Below are 21,497 nucleotides of genomic sequence, written 5' to 3'. Positions count from 1 at the left end.
CCTAGAGGGCAGGCAGTGTGCCCCCGGTGATGCATTTGGCAGACTGCACCACCTTTTGGAGAGCCCTGCGGTTGTGGACAGTGCAGTTAGCGTGCCAGGCGGCGATGCAGCCCGACAGGATGTTCTCAATGGTGCATGTGTAGAACTTTATGAAGGTCTTTGGTGCCAAGCCAAATTTCTTCAGCCTCTTGAGGTTGAAAAGGCGCTATTGCGCCTTCTACACCACACTGTCTGTGTGGGTGGACCATTTCAGATTGTCAGTGGTTTGTACCCGAGGAACATTCATTTTTATTTTGATTATAAATACAAGTATACAGAGCAGCATGACATTCTATTTTAAAGTAGATGTTTGGTGAGACACCTAGTCCCCCCCAGTTTTGGACAGATTAATGTCTATGGTCAGAACCGGTCAGATGAAAACACTTATACTTTGGGTTCTTCTTTTTGTTCCACTGCATGTTCAAGCTTGCAGTGGTGTACACAGGGTTGGGCTTGGAGGCTGCTCTGCAGTGGTGTACACGTGGTTGGGCTTGGAGGCTCCTCTGCAGTGGTGTACACGTGGTTGGGCTTGGAGGCTCCTCTGCAGTGGTGTACACGTGGTTGGGCTTGGAGGCTCCTCTGCAGTGGTGTACACGTGGTTGGGCTTGGAGGCTCCTCTGCAGTGGTGTACACGTGGTTGGGCTTGGAGGCTCCTCTGCAGTGGTGTACACGTGGTTGGGCTTGGAGGCTCCTCTGCAGTGGTGTACACGTGGTTGGGCTTGGAGGCTCCTCTGCAGTGGTGTACATGTGGTTGGGCTTGGAGGCTCCTCTGCAGTGGTGTACATGTGGTTGGGCTTGGAGGCTCCTCTGCAGTGGTGTACACGTGGTTGGGCTTGGAGGCTCCTCTGCAGTGGTGTACACGTGGTTGGGCTTGGAGGCTCCTCTGCAGTGGTGTACACGTGGTTGGGCTTGGAGGCTCCTCTGCAGTGGTGTACACGTGGTTGGGCTTGGAGGCTCCTCTGCAGTGGTGTACACGTGGTTGGGCTTGGAGGCTCCTCTGCAGTGGTGTACACGTGGTTGGGCTTGGAGGCTCCTCTGCAGCGGTGGAGTCTCTGTGGCTTCGCCGCACTCTCATTATCGTGTACACACCTCTCAGAAAGAAAATGACAGCGATGGCTGAGAAGTAGCTTCCATAAATGATGAACTGCAAGAAAGAGTGGAAAAGCATTAAGCTTATTTTTCAGTTACACAGTTCAGATAAAAAAAATATATGCTTTGAATTAGCCAGATATTTAACGCTGTTTCTTTGGACAAACATCAAGGACAGTTTATAACATCCAAGGCAAAAGTCCAAGGTACCTATTCATAATGTTGGATAATGACATTGTTGGATGGAATTGCACCATTGGGGGTTGTGGTGGAAGAGTTGGGGTCTAATGGTTTGTAGGAACTTGCCTCCTTTGACACTTGAAACTTTAACTCACCTGTGGGATGATGCCCAAGCCCAGCCCCCTGCCATCCACCACAACAGATGTGATGATAGTCTGAAGGACCAAAGCCCCAAAGTTGTTTGCTCCAAAGATCAGTGCATATCTCTCCATAGAGAGATCAGTAGCAATTTGGAACCTGGGAGGAAATGGTCACGTTTATTCTTGTCAAATAATCATTCAAGTTTGGCAGCTACATTTCTCTAATGGCAGTAATTCACAAACTCACATGGCAAATGTGATAAGCAGCATGTAGAGGCCCTTAAAGGCAACATAGCCGGCATAGCAGACCCAGATGTTGTCAGTGAAGGTCATGATGAACAGGGCTACAGCACCCAGGCCAGAGATGGAGCCCAGGAACAACTCTCCCCACTGGGCCCAGTCCACCTGGATGAAACCAATGCCATAGGCCGTCGCTGCACCTGTAAGACACACGCATGATGTGATAAACTTACCAATAAGTAATTACATATTAGTAGTATGACTGAAGATTGACTGTTGGTGATGATTGATTATTAATGCCAGACAAACATCTACAAATACCTGATGGTCATGTGAACTCGAACAGTTGATGCTTCGCTACTCACCAAACAGATTGGACACAGCTTCCACCCCTCCGTTGTAGACTTGGACTTTCCGGGATGGCTGTATGTGTGCCCATAACACCTGTACATAGTTAATTGCCTGGTTGTAGCCGCAGGTAGCCAGTACCCACCATAATGACCAGTACAGCAGTGCCCTGGTTGAGTAGCACTGGAGAAAGTCTCTCCACAGCAGCAAAAATACCTGGCTGCAGCCCCTAGCCCTCACTGGCCCCTCAGTGGACACATCACCTGCGCACATGTCCCCTCCTTCTGGGGTCTGTGGAAGGTCACTTTGACTCCGATGGAAGAACATGCTTCTCTGTGGCATGGGCAGGAAGAGGGAAGTCACCAGGGCGATGGAGATCAACACCAGGGTAAGTACCAGGATGTTGTTGTAGGACATGAGGTTGAAACTGACCAGCAACTGTCCCAGCACAGAGCCCACCGTGTAGCCTAGCAGCTGTACACTACGGCAGTAGGATGTAGCCTTTCGGTAGTATTTCAGGTCCACTATGCTGTAGATGTATGAGAAGTAGGCCACCTCACAGGCCGACTTCACGCCATAGAAGAACTGCATCGCCTTAAAGACTGCCACCTCCTGCACCAATAGCATCATCGCCCAGGTTATGAAGAGGTTGATGCACTGAAACACCACGACGGGCTTGTAGCGCAGCCAATCGGTGAGCAGAAAGACTGGCACCATCACAGCCAGGTAGGAGTATGTCCACACAGGGTAGATCTCGTTGGTCACCTGGTTTAGAGTGCAACACTGCTGTCTGTTTGGGAGGTTGCAACATTACAGAACATTCAGATAGAAAATGTATTGATTGTAGCGACCTTAACGCAACACCTAGCGAGCAACGCAGTGACCTCATCAAGAGATTCAGATCTCTTGCCGTAAAGGCTAAGTTGTTGGGTTGACAGCCGCAAGGTCACAAGTTCAAACCCTGGTCCGCACTAGTTCCTGACCTCACTACATCAGTTGCGGCCATCAAAAACGTGGGGGCAAAGAATGGGGTAATGTAGCGAGCACAATTCAACACCTAGCAACCTCATCAAGAGGTTTGGATCTCTTGGGATAAATAAAGTGTTGGGTTGACAGTCGTATGGTCCTGTGTTTAAGGTTAAAGCCCAGGCTGGGACGACCCCCTGATTCGCTACAGTATTGTGTAAAACAGAAATGATTGTCATACAATCAGGAATCATGTCCACTCTGTTTATTACTTTGTTTTGTTCTGAACATTTCCCTTCACTGAATACACCCCCTGGTTTCAAGAGCGTTTTCTTCCTTGCTTTTCCTTTTCTTTATCAAGTTGGTTGGTAGTAAAGTGGTCATAAACATGGTTGTGTTACTCATAAAGTTGTAAAGGCTCGGATTTAAAAAATATATTTTAAAAAATGGGTACACTCCTCTAAAGAGAGTATAAGAGTATGAAGACAAGGCATTGAAATGTTTGTCCTGTAGTCTACTGTACCTGTTCCACCGTCAGGTTTTTGTCTGGACCAGTCAGGTAAGGGTAGATGAAGGGTACGAGAGGTTTCACAGTACTGAAGAACCCATAGACGCACAGCATAGTCGTGGGATAGCCCCATCCTGCCTTCCACCGCTTCACAGCATCCATCTTCACAGATCCACAAATAGCGATAGCCACTACTATCACCCATGCACGTTTTTATACTTCATACGAAAAGCAGGTTTATTGCTTTACCTGCTAAAGTTAGTCTGCTCTCTCACACGACTCTTAATCCAGCCTGTGTCTCCTCCCCATATGGAAGTCACCTCGGTTTGTTTGTCTAATCAGTAAGCTCAGTCTGTCAATCAACAACCTCCTCAATAAATGTATGTGATACCTAAAACGCTAGATTGATAATGCACAATTAACATGGCCATGACTATCAATTGAACACACCTTATCTTTTGGATGACTTAAAGAGAAGTTGGACAAAACGATGCTTACGCAACATTGGTTTTATTTTTATTATAAATACAAGTATGTAACACCATGAAATTCAATGTTAGGGTGAACTCCTGAAGACTCCTTGCCCCCCAGGTTCTGATAGTCTATTGTCTGTGGTCAGGACAGAACCGGTCTGAGGAGGGCACCTCCACTTTGGTTTCGTCTTTCTGCTCCTAGTCCATTGCCTGTTTAGGCCTGCAGGGGTGTGCACAGACTGTGTACATCCCTCGGATCAGGAAAAGCTCAGATATTGCTGCATAGTAGCTGCCATAGACGACGAACTGGAGAAAGAGAAATTTGATTAGACTGGTCAAGAACCGTAAAAATGTGGTAAGAATTATCCACCAGGTGTCACTCTCTCTTCACTTTTGGCAACTTGTGCAGCGATCCGATAAAAGAATGGGCACTGCCCTTTCTGGCTCTGGATTGTGCAACCATAGCTGCGTGACAATGTCTAGCCCCAGTGCAGTTTCCTCAACAACGATGGCTGTGAGAATGGTCTGCAGCAAGAGGGCGACAAAAGTGTTGACCTCTCCATAGCACGCCATGAAGAGGTTGGCTGCATTCTGGAATCTGGAAGGACGAAACAGATAACACGTTGTCCTGAATATTTTGTGCAGTTCTGATGAATGTCTATGGGATGCATGGAAGGTGTATTAAATAAATATAGCAGAGCTCATTGAAGTATGGCCTAGAGAGTATTCAGCATTTCCTAAGTGAGGCCTGGAAGACAAGGCCGCATGAGGCCGCGTCAGCAGCATGAGGCCTTGAAGATGATGTTGCCAGCATAGCTTGCCCAAATTTTGCTGGTGAGCCCAATCAGAAACACGGCCCCTGCCCCCACCGGAGAGAACACCCTCAGTGACAGCTCCCCCCAGACATTCCAGGTCACCTTTACATGACCCACACAAAAGGCTGTGGCTGCACCTATGGGACAACAACAGTGAATTATTTCCTTTTTAGATCCTGAGTAAACACTTGTAAACTGCATCCTTCCTTGAAGCAATCATTGATCCAACACTGTTGGCTGGGTTAAAGCATAGGATTCAATACATGGCTTTCATCAATCAATTAATCAAATGCATTTATAAAGCCCTTTTTACATCATATTGTCACAAAGTGCTTATACAGAAGCCCAGCTTAAAACCCCAAAGAGCAAGCAATGCAGATGTAGAAGCACGGTGGCTAGTAAAAACTCACTAGAAAGGCAGGAACCTAAGAAGAAACCTAGAGAGGAACCAGGCTCTGAGGGGTGGCCACTCGTCTTCTGGCTGTGTCGGGTGGAGATTATAAGAGTACATGGCCATTAAGGCCAGATCGTTCTTCAAGATGTTGAAAATGCATTCATATCAGATCAGTGGTTACTCCTAGCAAGGACGGATGCAAAATTTGAAGAATTCAAACAGGACCCTCATCGTATTCCTAGGGACATGATGGTGTTCCTACCATCATTTATAGGACAGTATAATGTCTCTATCCCTGAACACAAAGGATCGAAGACAGGGCTTTGATTTAATTAAAGGGATACTTCGGGATTTTGGCTAATGATGCACTTTATCCACTTCCCCAGAGTCAGATTGACTTGTTACAATCACTATCTCTCAAACCCGAGCTATCAGCAATAATCAGAAAAATTGTTTCCCAAGCTATCACTTTAATTAAAGCAATTACTCTTCTCTGCGTGCAGAGCCCAACTTGGACCAAAGCGAAGATGACCATGGAACTACTTTGCCTTAAGCCAATCGAAACACATTACCCATTTAATCATGGAGCACATATAAATCAGATTGTGAGACCAACATTCAGCTGTGTCCTGGCAATTTGAGTTTTATTAGTCTATTTTTATTGAGTAATAAAAAAAATATTAGCATTGTAAAATTTTATCTCAATATAAAATTCACCAACCGGTAAACCCCAAAGCACAGTTACTCCACTGAACAAACACACAGCTCCTGTGCCTCCTCCACTGCACTCACTTCATCCCCCACCTGGATCTGGGCACTCAGGTCCAGGACAGCCTTCTCCCCCCTGAAGAACATCCCCCGCTGGGGAATGGGTAGCAAGACAGAGATGAGGAATGCAACGCAGAGGATCCCCAGGGAGATGGCGTTGAGGTACAAGTAGTCCAGCCCTGCCAGGGAGACCAGCAACTGGCCTAGGGTGGCCCCTAGGGTGGAGCCTGTCAGTATGGCACTGCGGAGGTAGCCGGTGGCCCGCTAGTACCTCGCTGGAGGGATCACACTGTAGATGTAGGAGAAGTAGGCCACCTCTATGGAGGTCACCACAGCATAGTTGAACTGCAGAAAGGTCATGGCGGTCAGGCCAGGGACGAAGCAGAGCAGGACATAGTTGGTGACCAGGAAGAGGCCCTGGACCACGATTACCGGCTTGTACCTCAGGAGGTCTGTCAGCAGGAAGACGGGGAAGAGGACGGCCAGGTAGGACTACGTCCAGGTGGGGAACAGATAGTTGGTCACCTGAGGAGATGATTCATTTATCAGTAGATCTAGTCAATATCCACAGGGATACTGAATAGTCATACCGATCCTCTATATGAAGCAAAAAAATAACATAGCCCATTGTATACAGTAGCACATATGCTATTTGTACAAAAGTATGTGGACTCACCATCAAATTAGCGGATATGCTATTTCACCCACACCCATTTCTGACAGGTGTTTAAAATCGAGCACACAGCCATGCAATCTTCATAAACACTGGCAGTAGAATGGCCTTACTGAAGAGCTCAGTGACTTTCAACATGGCACCGTCATAGGATGCCACCTTTCCAGTAAGTGTTTAAATTCCTGCTCTGCTAGAGCTGCCCCAGTCAACTATAAGTGCTGTTATTGTGAAGTGGAAACGTCTAGGAGCAACAACGGCCCAGCCGCGAAGTGGTAGGCAACACAAGCTCAGAGAATGGGACCGCCTAGTGATGAAACTGTCCTTGGTTGCAACACTCACTACCGAGTTCCAAACTGCCACTGGAAGCAACATCAGCACAATAACTGTTCGCCAGGAGCTTCATGGAATGGGTTTCCATGGCCGAGAAGCAGCACACAAGCCTAAGATCACCATGCGCAATGCCAATCAGTTCTCTTGGAGTCCTTTTCTGTTTCAGCATGACAATGCCCCCTTGCACAAAGCAAGGTCTATACAGACATGGTTTGGCGAGTGTGGAAGAACTTGACTGGCCTGCACAGAGTCCTGATGTCAATCCAACCGAACACCTTTGGGATGAATTGGAACGCCGACTGCGAGCCAGGCCTAATTGCCCAACAACAGTGCCTCAACCTCACTAATGCTTTTGTGGCTAAATGAAAGTCCCTGCAGCAATGTTCCAACATCTAATGGAAAGCCTTCCCAGAAGAGTGGAGACTGTTGTAACAGCAAAGGGGGGACCAACTCCATATTAATGCCCCTGATTTTGGAATGAGATGTTCGACGTGCAGATGTCCACATACTCTTGGTCATGTAGTGTATTTCATTCTATCATTATAGTGTGTATCATTTACTTTCTTATCACAACCTTGTTAACAAATCCCATCAAAACTGATCATGTGTAGCATACAGCTCTCTGCTGCTGGTTACTTTACCACCTCCTCTGAGATGTCCTTGTATGGTCCAATAAGGTATGTTGTTAGGAAGGGCTCAGCTGGTCTGCAGTTAGTGAAGAACACATTGAGCGACAGAACGAAAGGCTGTGGGAAACACCCAGCCAGTGGACTTTAGCTTGGCCCAGCAACATATCCTGGTAGCCTACGCCTTCTGCACCCCTCACGTGCCCAACCTCTGGGTCTGAGTCCTGTGTACCACTAGTGTCTGTTGGCAGTAGGCAGATGTAGATCACTTTGCTAAGTCTTTGTCGGGGAAATTTATTAATTTAGTCTTTGTCTATGAACTACATGTGCATAACTGAGAATGCAAGTTTATATGAGGGAGACTTTGAGCTCTTGGGAAATAGTCCCACTGGAAAAGTTTACGTCAGCCTCTGTTATCATGACACAGTTTTCTAGTCTCTATTGTTTCTAGTCTCTATTCTTTATGTACATGTTATTCATTTTTTTTGTGGACAGTTATGGAACAAGTTCTGTCTTTTTTGAACAGGGTAGTTGTAGGCGAATGCGTTTCAGTCCATCTGCGCATGCGTCTTGGCCGCGATAGCCTGTTGCCATAACAACGCTTTGTTGACAAGTGATTTCTGCTGGAGGAGCGAAATGAAACTCAAACGATTCCTTCTCAGATATTATCCACCAGGTAATGAACATGTTGTTGATGATGCTAACATGCATTAGACTTAAGATACTAAGGAATGTTTGGACAAGTAGGTAGCTAATTATTTGTACCATTTTGTGCAACTACACTGCAACTTCAGTGCTGTTCTGACCTACTGAGCTAGCTGGCTTTGCTAGCCCAGAGCAGAGCTAGGCTCTGTGCTAGACAGACCAGTTAACGTTAGCTGTAACAGGATTTGTTTTGCATGATGCACAAGTTGAAGTTACAAGTAGGCCTAAAGTAACTCGTGTCTCACACTTGGTCTGGTGTCGAATATTGAATATTGAATTGATGCCTTTTGTTCACAGGTATCATCCTGGAATATGAGAAAGGAGGAGCTCTGAAGACTAAATCCATCGATCTGTTGGATTTGTCTCCGGAGTGGGTAGACAATAGTACAATTCATGTTTATGAGTGATGTGTTTAGTGTTCATGATATGTGCAGGGTTGCCAACTTTTGAAGAAAGCTTCGAATGAAATGTGCTTTCTGAATTTCATTACTGCCTGGCACAACCCCAAGACATGGAGGCTAATTTCCTGCAAGTCTACGTATTTTGAAATGGTTTAGGCCTATGACCAGGGTGTAAAAAAAACCACAGGTTAGGTGTATTCAGGATGCTTTGAACATTAAATGAACACTCAATATTCGGCACCTTTGTTACTTTGATATTCCTTTCGGGGGTGGGGGGGGCACGTTTAAAGTATGCTAATATTTTTTTAGGTGGTTTGACATTTCATTCAGACAGTAATGAAATGAGATGGGGGGGGGGGATACTAGAAACATTGGGAAGGTTGGAGCAGGGATTTGTATACAACACTTACCAGTACACCAAGACTCTGCACAGGAACTTGTTATATTAACTGTTGATGGCAGAGGGTAACCACACCATAGATTGCAGTCTCCTTGTCCATAGACTGCTTTCAAGGAAAATACACAAACATTTTGTAATTTGGTTGATCCATCCCTTTAAAATAGGGCTCTGAGAAAATCCTGCTCGCTCTCCAGGAGGGTTGTCCACTCCTGATCTATATTTCCCAAGTGCTGGGTGTTTGATAATGTACTTGTTATAACAATTAATTTCTCACAATCACCCAACCTTCAAGAAAAGTCTAATGAATATCAATATTCAGGTGGTTTATGTCTACTAGTTGAAGATCCTTGCCATCATCTTACTCTACATAGACAAAATATGATGCCTTTATGAGTTGTGAGTCCCCCCACCATCTCTGTCTAGCATGCACTAAAATATATACAATTATATTTGATTCCTGAAGCATTTAATATCCCATGCTTAAACGGTCCATGAATGGCTGCAAAAATGCATTGCCTCATATCATTCATTTATCAAAGAAACAAGTAGGCATATCAAATTTCAAATATGTGATGATACTGGCATAATTGGGAAGAAGTGGAATAATAAAATATGTTTGGGGAATAACAGTAATGTTGTTGCTGACAAGCACAGTAATAAACCTATATTTTAGCACATTATTAAGAATGAGCATTGTTCCACTGATCAGACCAAATAAAGTAAATAGATAATAAAATCTGAAGACGAGATGACATTAATCTTCCCCTACACCCTAACCAAATTATTCTTCTATTTATTTTCCCACTCAAGAATCAAACATTCACTTTTGGTTTCACAATCTGTTTGACAAAATTATTTTTATAGTTACTAAAGATCACCCTACCAAACTTCCCTGCTAAAACATACTGTAGGTCTGTCTGCTGCCTCTTTGTTGTCACAGCCTAAATGCCCATCACCAAATGAGGGGACTAAAGCAAGTGTGGATTAAATCGACTTTAGTATATGCTGTCAAAAGGCTGCATTCTGCAATAGATTCATGGACGGTAGTAACAGCATTTTACATAAAACAGCGCTACCAAGCTGCTCTTTTTACAGTTTTATAAAATCAGCAGAGAATGTTCTCTCTCTCCATTCAGCTCCACTCTAATCTTGTGGGGCATTTCTTTAAAACATGCATCCTATCCCCCCTGATCCCTCACATAACTAGACCAATCATATGCTGCTATGTGATGCGGTTCACAGTGCAGGGCAATGATAGAGGCATCTGCGCCAAGGCAGGGCAATGATAGAGGTTTTGCTCGTGATGTTAAATTGTAGGCGCAGATGCTCTGATTTCAAAACGATTTGGAGCACAGTTGAAAAGTTAATGACATGGACTAATTAGAAAAATAAAAGCAGTAGTTTTCAATGTGTGAGATATATGAAGAGGGTCAAATGCGTGTGTCTCACGGCCAATGCGTAAGAGTTGGCAGCCCTGTATGGTATGCAGTTGATTATACTAGTGCTAGTGTAGTATGATGATGATGATGATATAGGTAGATAAACACACCCACTAATTCTTTACAATTTGTCACTGATCCTGTATGACGTCTATTCTCCTTTTTTCAATGATCATGATGCATCGCTCTGACACGTCTCTATCCGTATAGGACTGACACCGAGGAGTTAATATCAGCGATCAGGAAATCGGAGCCACTGATCACAGCATCACGCGTCGACCAAGTCAAACTCTTGATCGTCAGACTGCAGGAGAAACTGGGTCAGCAGGACAATCGCAGATTCTGCCTCTTCAAGGTCAAATACAACTTCCATATTTCTGAGCTACCTATTTATTTTCATTAGGCTCTCTTCTAATGGATAATGTCACCGTCTGCCTCCTGATCGTCCACTCTTGTGTGCCAGTGCACACTGTCTATGCAGCCATAAACAGCCATTAACATGCACGACCACACTGCCAGTGCCTTGTGCAAACGGTGCAGCCATCCTGTAATTCCTCATTTGAACCATAGATGGCAGCAGGGGGTGGGAATTGTAGATTTCTCCTAGAATAACAGGACTCTTCCTCAGCACATCAAAGCCAGAGGTATTATGTATGGGTATTACATGGTCAAACGTATAGATGTACATTTATTTAATTCAGTCAAGTAAACTGCCTCAGAGTTAACAAAAAAAATGTATCCTTCTCCCTTGCAGGCGCTGCAGGCGCACATACTGCCACTGACAAACGTTGCCTTCAATAAATCAGGGTCGAGGTAAGTTTATCTGCACTGCATGGAGATGTGCAGAGAACCCCTGGCGCTTGTCTTTTTCGTGTGCAGAAGAAGTAAACATCTCTCTTTTTACACTCTCTGTCTCTTTCTTTATCCTTTTCTCTGTCTCTTTCTCTGTTTCTCCCTCTCTCCCCAATCTCTCACCCTCTCTCTCTGTCTCTCTCTCTTTCTCTGTCTCTCTCTCACCCTCTCTCTCTGTCTCTCTCTCCCCAATCTCTCACCCTTTCTCTCTGTCTCTCTCTCTCTCTCTCTCTCTCTCCCTCTCTCTGCAGTTTTATAACTGGGAGCTATGACAGGACATGTAAAATATGGGACACGGCGTCAGGCGAGGAGCTGCACACACTGGAGGGCCACAGGAACGTGGTGTATGCCATCGCCTTCAACAACCCCTATGGGTAACCACCTTCCTGTCACTCTACCCCAGGTTTAAAAACACCAGGACCCATATTCATAAAGTGTCTCAGAGTAGAAGTGCTGATCCAGGATCGCGGTTTCATTATGATCTAAAAGGCTAAACTGATCCTTGATCAGTACTCCGACTCTGAGACTCTTAGGTCCCAGAGAGCCTTATTCCTATTCTATGTTCCTCCGTTGTCTTTACACCTAAAGCCAAGGGAAAGAGTTGTTGGTGGTTAAAATAAATTATTTTTCCTATCTCAAATCGTACCTTTATTTATCCCTTTTAATCCAGGGACAAGATTGCCACTGGGTCCTTTGATAAGACCTGCAGGCTGTGGAGTGTAGAGACGGGCAAATGTTTCCACACCTTCCGAGGACACACTGCTGAAATAGTACGAGGGACTTTCTAATCTAGAGATTGGACTTTCTGAGAGATTGGACTTGTCCTTCAGTATCAATATGATTGCAGTGAGCTTCGAATCATATTTTCTATGTGAATGGCAGCTAACACTGTTTTCTGTGCTGAACAGGTGTGTTTGGCGTTTAACCCTCAAAGTACCTTGGTGGCCACGGGTAGCATGGACACTACGGCCAAGCTATGGGACATCCAGACTGGAGAGGAGGTGTCCACACTGACAGTGAGTCAGCTCTCTCTCTCTCTCATATCTCATCTCTCCTTTCCTCTCATCTCCACATGCTCTCACAACCATCCATGTCCACATCCATTTGTTAATGACTTAATTCAGTCACTTATCTGCATTCATCCATTCATTTTTGTATATGATTATTCATGATGTGCTGGTCCATCAGTCACCCTGCTTACTGTGTTCTATCCTCCCATCATATATGTGTATACAGCTGTGACTGTAATACATTCATAAGGTAATCTATCTACATCCTCAGTTATTGGACAGGCAGCAGTTTCCTGCTGCACGTGGGCAAACTGTGTGGCTGGGTGTTCCAGAGAGGGGATTCTGTGTGCTGCTCTCTACCCCTCCTCTCTACCCCTCCTCTCTAACTCTCCTCTCTAACTCTCCTCTCTACCCCTCCTCTCTAACCCTCCTCTCTATCCCTCCTCTCTACCCCTCCTCTCTACCCCTTCTTCTTCAATTATTCCTACATTAGTCATGCTGGTGAATATTTGACTCAAGCACAAAAAGGCAAATGTGTTCCTCAAACTGAATTGGATGAAATTATGCAATTTAGCTTTTTTAAAGAAGAAAGAATGGCTTGTTTACTTGACTGTGCTTCCCCCCCTCTCTTTCTTTCCTCTCTCAGGGCCACTCAGCAGAGATCATCTCCTTGTCATTTAACACAGTGGGTGACCAGCTAGTCACTGGCTCCTTTGACCACACTGTTTCTCTGTGGGATGTTCCATCTGGGAGGTGAGAGCCCAAGTGTGTGTGTGTGTGTGTGTGTGTGTGTGTCCATCCATGTTTGTGTCCGAGTCTAACCACCATTAACACCCTCCTATCATTCTACCAGGCGTGTCCACACACTGATAGGCCACAGAGGGGAGATCAGCAGTGTTCAGTTTAACTGGGACTGCTCCCTCATCATCACCGGCTCCATGGACAAAAGTTGTAGGGTGAGCTCTCACATCCTCTCTCACATCCCACCTCATGTCATGTCACATCTCCTATCATCTCTCTCACACCCTCTCTCACATCCCATCTCACATCATGTCACATCTATCATCTCTCTCACATCCTCTCTCACATTCCACCTCACGTCATGTCACATCTCCTATCATCTCTCTCACACCCTCTCTCACATCCCATCTCATACCATGTCACATCTCCTATCATCTCTCTTACACCCTCTCTCACATCATGTCACATCTCCTATCATCTCTCTCACATCCCATCTCACATCACCTCTCTCACACCCTCTCTCACATCATGTCACATCTCCTATCATCTCTCTCACACCCTCTCTCACATCCCACCTCACATCATGTCACATCTCCCGTCATCTCTCTCACATCCCCTCTCACATCGTGTCACATCTCCTATCATCTCTCTCACATCATGTCACATCTCCCGTCATCTCTCTCACATCCCACCTCACATCTCCTATCATCTCTCACACACCCTCTTTCACATCCCATCTCACATCACGTCACATCTCCTATCATCTCTCACACACCCTCTTTCACATCCCATCTCACATCATGTCACATCTCCTGTCATCTCTCTCACATCCCACCTCACATCATGTCACATCTCTCTCACATCCCATCTCACATTATGTCACATTTCCTATCATCTCTCTCTCTCTGGTAGAGACTCCTATCTCTTTTAAGCTCTGCATCATTTAATAAGGAAAATTAAATCCTTTAATTATTCCAAGATGAGTCACACTCGCTGGTTAATTGTGTGAATTATTCACGTGGTTGCATTCCTAAAGAGAAGATTGTGGAGAGGGGAAAACACCACCATTGTGTTGTTACAGCACTTACCAAGCTGGTTGTCTGTTTTAAAAGGCTTTTAAAAATAGATTCATTAACATTTGACACTTTGACATTGTGTGTGTTTGTGTCCTTATGTGTGTGTGAGTACCAGGATATGTGTGTGTCTATGCTTCCCCAGGTGTGGGAGGCAGCGAGTGGGAAGTGTATGGCCACACTAGCAGGCCATGAAGACGAGGTGCTGGATGTGTGTTTCGACTACACCGGTCAACTCATAGCCACCGCCTCGGCTGACGGTACGACCGCAGAGATGCTTATCTTGTTCTATTTAACTACGGGGGTACCTCGACCCCCCTGCTGGTTCCATGATCGTTCAGTCCAGGAACTTTGTATTGACAATGTCCCAGGCACTGAACAACTATATCCGTACTGTACCCAGCCCAACCACCCCTATTTTACACTGTCATGCCAACCCAAATCGTACCGTGGTGGCTTGAATATTTATTTTTCACATTGTCCTTTCCAGGACAGTTCCAGCAACTATGGTGTATGACTAACCAGGCCAGCTCAATTTAATTCCTTTTATTTTAAGGTTCAACTTCACTCACCGGATGATTTGAGAAATCAATATTTCCCCCTGACTCTTAGGCACAGCGAGAGTGTACAGCGCTGTCAGCTACCAGTGCATCTCCAGACTGGAGAGCCATGAGGGAGAGATCTCCAAGGTGAGTCACTGAGACAGGTAATGGTTCAAACAGGAACCAAAATGCCCCCTCTCTCTCGGTCTCTTTTGTCTGCCTCGGAGCATCCGTCAGACTCACAAGGGTACAGGACTGGACAGGAGGGATGAGGACGGCGGTCCGCTTGCCGGGGGGATGTTTCTACCTCCTGTTACTGCTTCTTGTGTCAGTTGCTAGGTCAACCACGTCTTGACGATGACAGAGAGAGACATGACCTTGAAGGTGTGTGTCCCTCAGGCCAGAACGTTCCAGAAATATTTTCCTGCTCTACCTATTGGCTGATTCCTGGTCTACCTATAGGCTGATTCCTGGTCTACCTATAGGCTGATTCCTGGTCTACCTATAGGCTGATTCCTGGTCTACCTATAGGCTGATTCCTGCTCTACCTATAGGCTGATTCCTGGTCTACCTACTGATTCCTGCTCTACCTATAGGCTGATTCCTGCTCTACCTATAGGCTGATTCCTGCTCTACCTATAGGCTGATTCCTGCTCTACCTATAGGCTGATTCCTGCTCTACCTATAGGCTGATTCCTGCTCTACCTATAGGCTGATTCCTGCTCTACCTATAGGCTGATTCCTGCTCTACCTATAGGCTGATTCCTGCTCTACCTATAGGCTGATTCCTGCTCTACCTATAGGCTGATTCCTGCTCTACCTATAGGCTGATTCCTGCTCTACCTATAGGCTGATTCCTGCTCTACCTATAGGCTGATTCCTGCTCTACCTATAGGCTGATTCCTGCTCTACCTATAGGCTGATTCCTGCTCTACCTGTAGGCTGATTCCTGCTCTACCTATGCCCTTTTCAAAACAGCCCTGTTAAAGTTTTTCTGCCAAGCGACTCTGATTCCCCCCGGTAGTCTCATTTGATTCCCTGTAATGTTACACCTTGAGCCCTTTAATGTCACACCTTGGTTGATTTTATTAATAAAACACCATGACATAGTCTGTCCCTGCTCACTCTGTAACTGCATTAGCCACGGCTGTATAGAGCCACATGTGACCTGGGCCTGTATTGTAGGTGACCCAGCTGTGACCTAAATGTGTGTGTGTGATCTTATCAGCCTCTGCCATTTGACAGTTCTGCCAGTGTACGTGTGTGTACATATTAGTTAGTGTGTGTGTACGTGCCTGCATGTTGTGTGTGTTTGTCGCTTTGTGCCACAGCCACTAGGGGTCCGATTCAGACTTAGGAAATGTACTCCTTTCCTACACACACCTTTCCTACGCACTTCTCAATAGTTGGATATCAGACTTACCTTATGCAGATGCGTAATGAGCTTCGCAGGCGTGGTTAACATTTATTAAATCGCTGGAAAGTGCTGGCCAACCGGTTTTCTCATGGAGTTTTCATTCAATAGGATTTTCAGTACATTTAATCTAAATCTATGCCTTTTGTACCTTTAACTAGAATTTGTTTTCCTTTTCAGCAACAATTGGTAGATTGAAAAATATTCTGATATTGTATATTATTAAGGTTTAGGAAAGTATTTATGAATAATAACATAACAGCTTTGGAGAGCCTTTATGCAAAAAAACCTCACTAATCATGGAACTGTGATGACAAGTCCAGTTGTTGTGCAGCGTGCTCCAGGTTTAACCTGCTTACGTGTGGTCTGTTCCATAATGATTCTAATAGGCTACATGTCCTAAATTACTGTACAGCGTTAGCCTAATATGATCCAGTAATGCTAGTGACCCTCAGGAACAACTGCACAGACGTGACAGAGGAAAGAAAGGTCAACTAACGACGGAATGGAATGATGTGAAATGTAAGGGAACTAACACTAAAGTCAGTGTATGTAGGTATAACTGACGGTGGCTACCGATGGTGGTTAATATTTAACATGAAGCAAAATGTCAAAAATAGAGTGAAAAGTCTGGGCGTATGATTAAAACATTCTCATCTGGTCTCCAAATTTCAGCCATAGGGCCAGCATTTCATAAACGTCACTGTGGAAAAGTTCATATACATTTCTGTCATTTAGCAGACACTTATGCAGAGCGACTTACAGGAACAATTAGTGATAGTGCCTTGCTCAAGAACACATCGGCAGGATTTTCACCTAGTCAGGCGAGAGGAATTGAACCAGTGACTTTTCAGTTACTGGCCTAACACTCTTAACCACTCGGCTACCTGCCTATATATTGATATACTTTAGTTTGTTGCCATATGACTGGTTTTACATTTGGCTCCAAGGTAAAATAAGGTCAAATATATCTAAAACAATGATAGGTTGCTCAACCTTATTCATCATTTCATTGTGCGTAAAGGTGGTGGAATCACGAAGGAGTCTAGGTCAGAATACTACGTATCTGTAGAAACCTCCGCCACATTCGTTTTATTTTATCTCCAGGCCTAACGAATAGGGGGTGAATAGCATGTTATTATCATGCTTAAGTTCAAGGTCAGAATACACGTAGAGAGAAAAGTGCATAAAAAGGGAATTATGTTCCAATTTATCGCAATCCCCCCCCAGCTGACTCATTGGGCTGCCTGTCTTGTGTCTGTTTACTGAAAGCCATCAGGGCCCGGCCTCGGTAATAGGCTGGAAGGAGGATGATTTCACAGGATTATGACACTAGTCTCCCCCTAACAGGACACCTCTCTCCCCTCCCTCTGCCTCTTAACCGCTGTGTCAATCTCTTTTTTTTTCATCACTTCTCCCATTATTTCTGTCTCTGTCGGTCCCTGTTTTTACTTCCATTCTGATTTCCACTGTCATCCCTCCAGCTCCCTCTCCCCACTCTTTGTTGTTCCTTTCTTCCTCTCATTACAAAGGGTCAGATTTAATCGGTAGAAGCTGACTTTTTCTTAAAGGTCCAATGCAACTGTTTTTATCTCAATATAAAATCATTTCTGGGTCACAATTAAGTACCTCACTATGATTGGTTTTCAATTAAAATTGTAAAAAGAGAGCAATTTCTCAAGCAAGAATTTTGCTAGGACTGACTGGGGGTGGTCTGAGTGGGGAGGGGAAAACTGAAAACTAGCTGTTATTGACAGAAGTTTAGAACTCTCTTTCTTATTGGTCTATTAACTAATTGACCGTCTGGTGATGCCACCAGGCAGGCCAAAACTCCGTCCCACCAAAACAGGCTGAAATTTCATGCGGTCTATTCAAACAGCTCTTACACTAAAAGGGCATTATCATAATTTTTACAACTTCATAGTGTTATTCTAACCTCATAGTGTGGAAATATATAAACTCAGCAAAAAAAGAAACGTCCTCTAACTGTCAACTGCGTTTATTTTCAGCGAACTTAACATGTGTAAATATTCGTATGAACATAACAAGATTCAACAACTGAGACATGAACTGGACAAGGTCCACAGATATGTGACTAACAGAAATGGAATAATGTGTCCCTGAACAAAGGGGGGGTCAAAATCAAAAGTAACAGTCCGTTTCTGGTGTGGCCACCAGCTGCATTAAGAACTGCAGTGTATCACCTCATGGACTGCACTAGATTGACCAGTTCATGCTGTGAGATGTTACCCCACTCTTCCACCAAGGCACCTGCAAGTTCCCGGACATTTCTGGGGGGAATGGCCCTAGCTCTCACCCTACGATCCAACAGGTCCCAGACGTGCTCAATGGGATTGAGATCCGGGCTCTTCGCTGGCCATGGCAGAACACTGACGTTCCTGTCTTGCAGGAAATCACGCACAGAACAGCAATATGGCTGGTGGCATTGTCATGTTGGAGAATCATGTCAGGATGAGCCTGCAGGAAGGGTACCAACATGAGGGAGGAGGATGTCTTCCCTGTAACGCACAGCGTTGAGATGACCTGCAATGACAACAAGCTCAGTCCGATGATGCTGTGATACACCGCCGAGGACCATGACTGACCCACCACCTCCAAATCGATTCTGATCCAGAGTGCAGGCCTCGGTGTAACGCTCATTCCTTCGACGATAAACGCAAATCTGACCATCACCCCTAGTGAGACAAAACTGCGACTCAGTGAAGGGCATTTTTGCCAGTCCGGTCTGGTCCAGCGACGGTGGGTTTGTGCCCATAGGTGACGTTGTTGCCGGTGATGTCTGGTGAGGACCTGCCTTACAACAGGCCTACAAGCCCTCAGTCCAGCCTCTCTCAGCCTATTGCATACAGTCTGAGCACTGATGGAGGGATTGTGTGTTCCTGGTGTAACTCAGACAGTTGTTTGTTTGCCATCCTGTACCTGTCCCGCAGGTGTGATGTTCGGATGTACCGATCCTGTGCAGGTGTTGTTACACGTGGTCTGCCACTGTGAGGATGAACAGCTGTCCATCCTGTCTCCCTGTAGCTCTGTCTTAGGTGTCTCACAGTACTGACATTGCAATTTATTGCCCTGGCCACATCTGCAGTCCTCATGCCTCCTTGCAGCATGCCTAAGTCTCGTTCACGCAGATGAGCAGGGACCCTGGGCATCTTTCTTTTGGTGTTTTTTAGAGTCAGTAGAAAGGCCTCTTTAGTGTCCTAGGTTTTCATAACTGTGACCTACCGTCTGTATGCTGTTAGTGTCTTAAAGACCACAGGTGCATGTTCATTAATTGTTTATGGTTCATTGAACAAGCATGGGCAACAGCGTTTAAACCCTTTACAAATGAAGATCTGTGAAGTTATTTAGATTTTTACGAATTATCTTTGAAAGACAGGGTCCTGAAAAGGGGCCGTTTCTTTTTTTGCTGAGTTTAGATATGTTTTTTACTGCACTCGGCCAATAAATGAAAATAATATCTGTGGAATGAATGTCATAGAACCAAATATTGCTAAAAACATAAATTCATTGTTTTGTTGATTAAATATGCAGGAAATAATGTAAAATAGTCATTGTTATGGCATTGAATCATCTCAACAGAATCCATGTGAGTCTACTCATGACCATTCACTTACTCCATCGTCTTCTAATCAAATCAAATTCATCCTTCTATTTCTCTTCACTTTTTCCTCTCTTTTTACCAGTCTCTTTCCCAGTTTCTTCTTTTCTAAAAATGTGACACCTCTGTGCTCTCCTCTCTGCCTCCTCCATGCTCCCCCCCATTCCTCTTTGCTCCCCCCTTCTCCCTCTCCTCAGTGCCCTCTCGCTCTCCTCTTTGTGCTCGTTCCTTTTTCCCTCGCTCTCCTCTGTATTCTGTCAGTGTCACCCTCTCCCAGAGTTCTATTTCTATTTCCTGTCTGAGGCCTGCTCACCGCCCTGCAGCGTGAGGCCTTTAATAAAAACACACTTTACTTTTAGACAATGGAGAGTCAGCATCATTTAATCATCCTAGCCCCATGTTCATTTCTTCACCTCACAGTGTGCTTGTAGATCTCTCTGAAGTCTGGCTATGTGTTCCATTGGAGCCATTCCTCCATAACAAATGCCTGGCAGACCTCCAAATGCCTAACAGACCTCCATTTAGTTAATAGCCTTTTAAGAATATAGTGCTGACATGGTTGAACGTTCCCCATGCTCTGCTCATTTGGCGGTTCCTATCTATTCTTCCACACTTCCTCATCAGTGCACCCGCCATCCAGCCATTCACTCCATCACTCCTTTTCACTCTCGTAACACAGACACCCTTATGTCAATTTCAACCTCCCAGATCTGTTTTAACGCTCAGGGCAGTAGAGTTCTGACGGCCAGCGCTGACAAGACGGCTCGCCTGTGGGACGTCCAGTCTGGCGTCTGTCTGCAGGTCCTCGAGGGACACACGGACGAGATCTTCTCCTCTGCCTTCAACTACGAGGGTGACACCATCATCACAGGTAATATGTACCCTCTATCAGGGCTGGGGTCAATTCCATTGCAATTCAGCATTAAGTTAGCATTGAGAAAAATGTGAATTTCAGTTTACTTCCTGAATTGTCAGAAATGGAATTGAGCCCAACGCTGCCCTCTATATAATCATACCTAGTTCAAATGTAGCGATGCCATTGCAACCTCTTCACAGCCAAACAAGCATAATTTTTTCTCCACTCACAAACACTTTATCAAGGTTCAAATGAACAGGCCATAGCTGGGTGCGGTGAGCTACCTCCTTTTCATCCACCTGTCTTCTCTCTGCTGCAGGCAGCAAGGACAACACCTGTCGCATCTGGCGCTGACCCATCCTGTGGTCAGTGGTCAGTAGGGTGTGTGAGGAGGGGAAGGCCATCTGTCCATCCACCAACAAAGAAGATGACTCCAACAGGGCCCCATTTGAAGATGCCCTTCCTGGAAGTTATCACTAACCCAACGTATGTGACCTCTAACCTCCTAGTTGCTGTGGAGTAAGGTTCAGTAGAACGGATAGCTTTGGTGAATGAATTTGGTCCCACTGTCATTTTACTATGTAGGACTGTCTCGACAGACAGTTTAGTGCTGTGGATGCATCCCAATGGCACCCAATCTCTATTAAGTGCACTACTTCTGAGCAGGGCCTATAGGGCTTTGCGGCCTGCATTCAACAGTTAGGATTTGACCTGGACTGGTCACTTTGGTCCTCTGTCATGTTCAGTGTTGATACTCAGTGTTTGTTTGTGTGTTAATAGTAGAATGGGCTGGACGGAATAATGTTTTCTCTACCCCTCTTTTGCTCAATAAAGTCTATTCATGCTCACATATTAC

General features: G+C 45.2%; 2 protein-coding genes and 1 pseudogene across 4 annotated transcripts; 1 reads left to right on the top strand and 2 right to left on the bottom strand.

The window, feature by feature from the left end:
* Positions 1-62: 62 nt before the first annotated feature.
* LOC112267384 (thiamine transporter 1-like) lies at positions 63-3,809 on the bottom strand. 2 transcript variants are annotated; one of them, XM_042297255.1, is made up of 6 exons: positions 3,526-3,809; positions 2,054-2,801; positions 1,696-1,888; positions 1,464-1,605; positions 1,073-1,183; positions 63-1,034 (listed from the first exon to the last, which is right to left on the bottom strand). In XM_042297255.1, the coding sequence occupies exons 1-6, from the start codon at positions 3,670-3,672 to the stop codon at positions 387-389; spliced, it is 1,989 nt and encodes a 662-aa protein (XP_042153189.1). In that variant the 5' UTR covers positions 3,673-3,809; the 3' UTR covers positions 63-386. The 2 variants fall into 2 exon arrangements, with proteins under 2 accessions (XP_042153189.1, XP_024301430.2); XM_024445662.2 differs by having other exon boundaries at positions 63-1,183.
* A 1,458-nt stretch (positions 3,810-5,267) lies between these two features.
* Positions 5,268-6,674, bottom strand: LOC112267383 (annotated as a pseudogene).
* Positions 6,675-7,863: 1,189 nt separating this feature from the next.
* On the top strand, positions 7,864-21,482 carry LOC112266911 (dynein assembly factor with WDR repeat domains 1). 2 transcript variants are annotated; one of them, XM_024444840.2, is made up of 13 exons: positions 7,864-8,265; positions 8,592-8,664; positions 10,745-10,889; positions 11,289-11,347; positions 11,638-11,760; positions 12,057-12,156; positions 12,295-12,402; positions 13,043-13,149; positions 13,250-13,352; positions 14,356-14,470; positions 14,823-14,899; positions 20,512-20,656; positions 20,961-21,482. In XM_024444840.2, exons 1-13 carry the CDS (start codon positions 8,226-8,228, stop codon positions 20,993-20,995), a joined length of 1,230 nt encoding a protein of 409 aa, XP_024300608.1. In that variant the 5' UTR covers positions 7,864-8,225; the 3' UTR covers positions 20,996-21,482. The 2 variants fall into 2 exon arrangements, with proteins under 2 accessions (XP_024300608.1, XP_024300607.1); XM_024444839.2 differs by having other exon boundaries at positions 7,865-8,265; positions 20,494-20,656; positions 20,961-21,481.
* Positions 21,483-21,497: the final 15 nt, after the last annotated feature.

This window comes from Oncorhynchus tshawytscha, linkage group LG14 (assembly GCF_018296145.1).
Source record: "Oncorhynchus tshawytscha isolate Ot180627B linkage group LG14, Otsh_v2.0, whole genome shotgun sequence".
NCBI classification, from domain to species: Eukaryota; Metazoa; Chordata; class Actinopteri; order Salmoniformes; family Salmonidae; genus Oncorhynchus; species Oncorhynchus tshawytscha.
The sequence above is the reverse complement of the archived record's forward strand: the minus strand, read 5'-3'. Positions and strand labels throughout refer to the sequence as shown.

What these genes read in the sequence shown, in the direction of transcription:
- LOC112267384 (XM_042297255.1), bottom strand. Translation starts at nt 3,672, where the DNA reads ATGGATGCTGTGAAGCGGTGGAAGGCAGGATGGGGCTATCCCACGACT. An exon ending in CTGCTTATCACATTTGCCAT is followed by an intron (nt 1,606 to 1,695) that starts GTGAGTTTGTGA and finishes ATTTCCTCCCAG; the next exon opens with GTTCCAAATTGCTACTGATC. An exon ending in GAGACTCCACCGCTGCAGAG is followed by an intron (nt 1,035 to 1,072) that starts GAGCCTCCAAGC and finishes ACCACTGCAGAG; the next exon opens with GAGCCTCCAAGCCCAACCAC.
- LOC112266911 (XM_024444839.2), top strand. Translation starts at nt 8,226, where the DNA reads ATGAAACTCAAACGATTCCTTCTCAGATATTATCCACCAG. An exon ending in AGGAGGTGTCCACACTGACA is followed by an intron (nt 12,403 to 13,042) that starts GTGAGTCAGCTC and finishes TTCCTCTCTCAG; the next exon opens with GGCCACTCAGCAGAGATCAT. An exon ending in CCATGGACAAAAGTTGTAGG is followed by an intron (nt 13,353 to 14,355) that starts GTGAGCTCTCAC and finishes ATGCTTCCCCAG; the next exon opens with GTGTGGGAGGCAGCGAGTGG.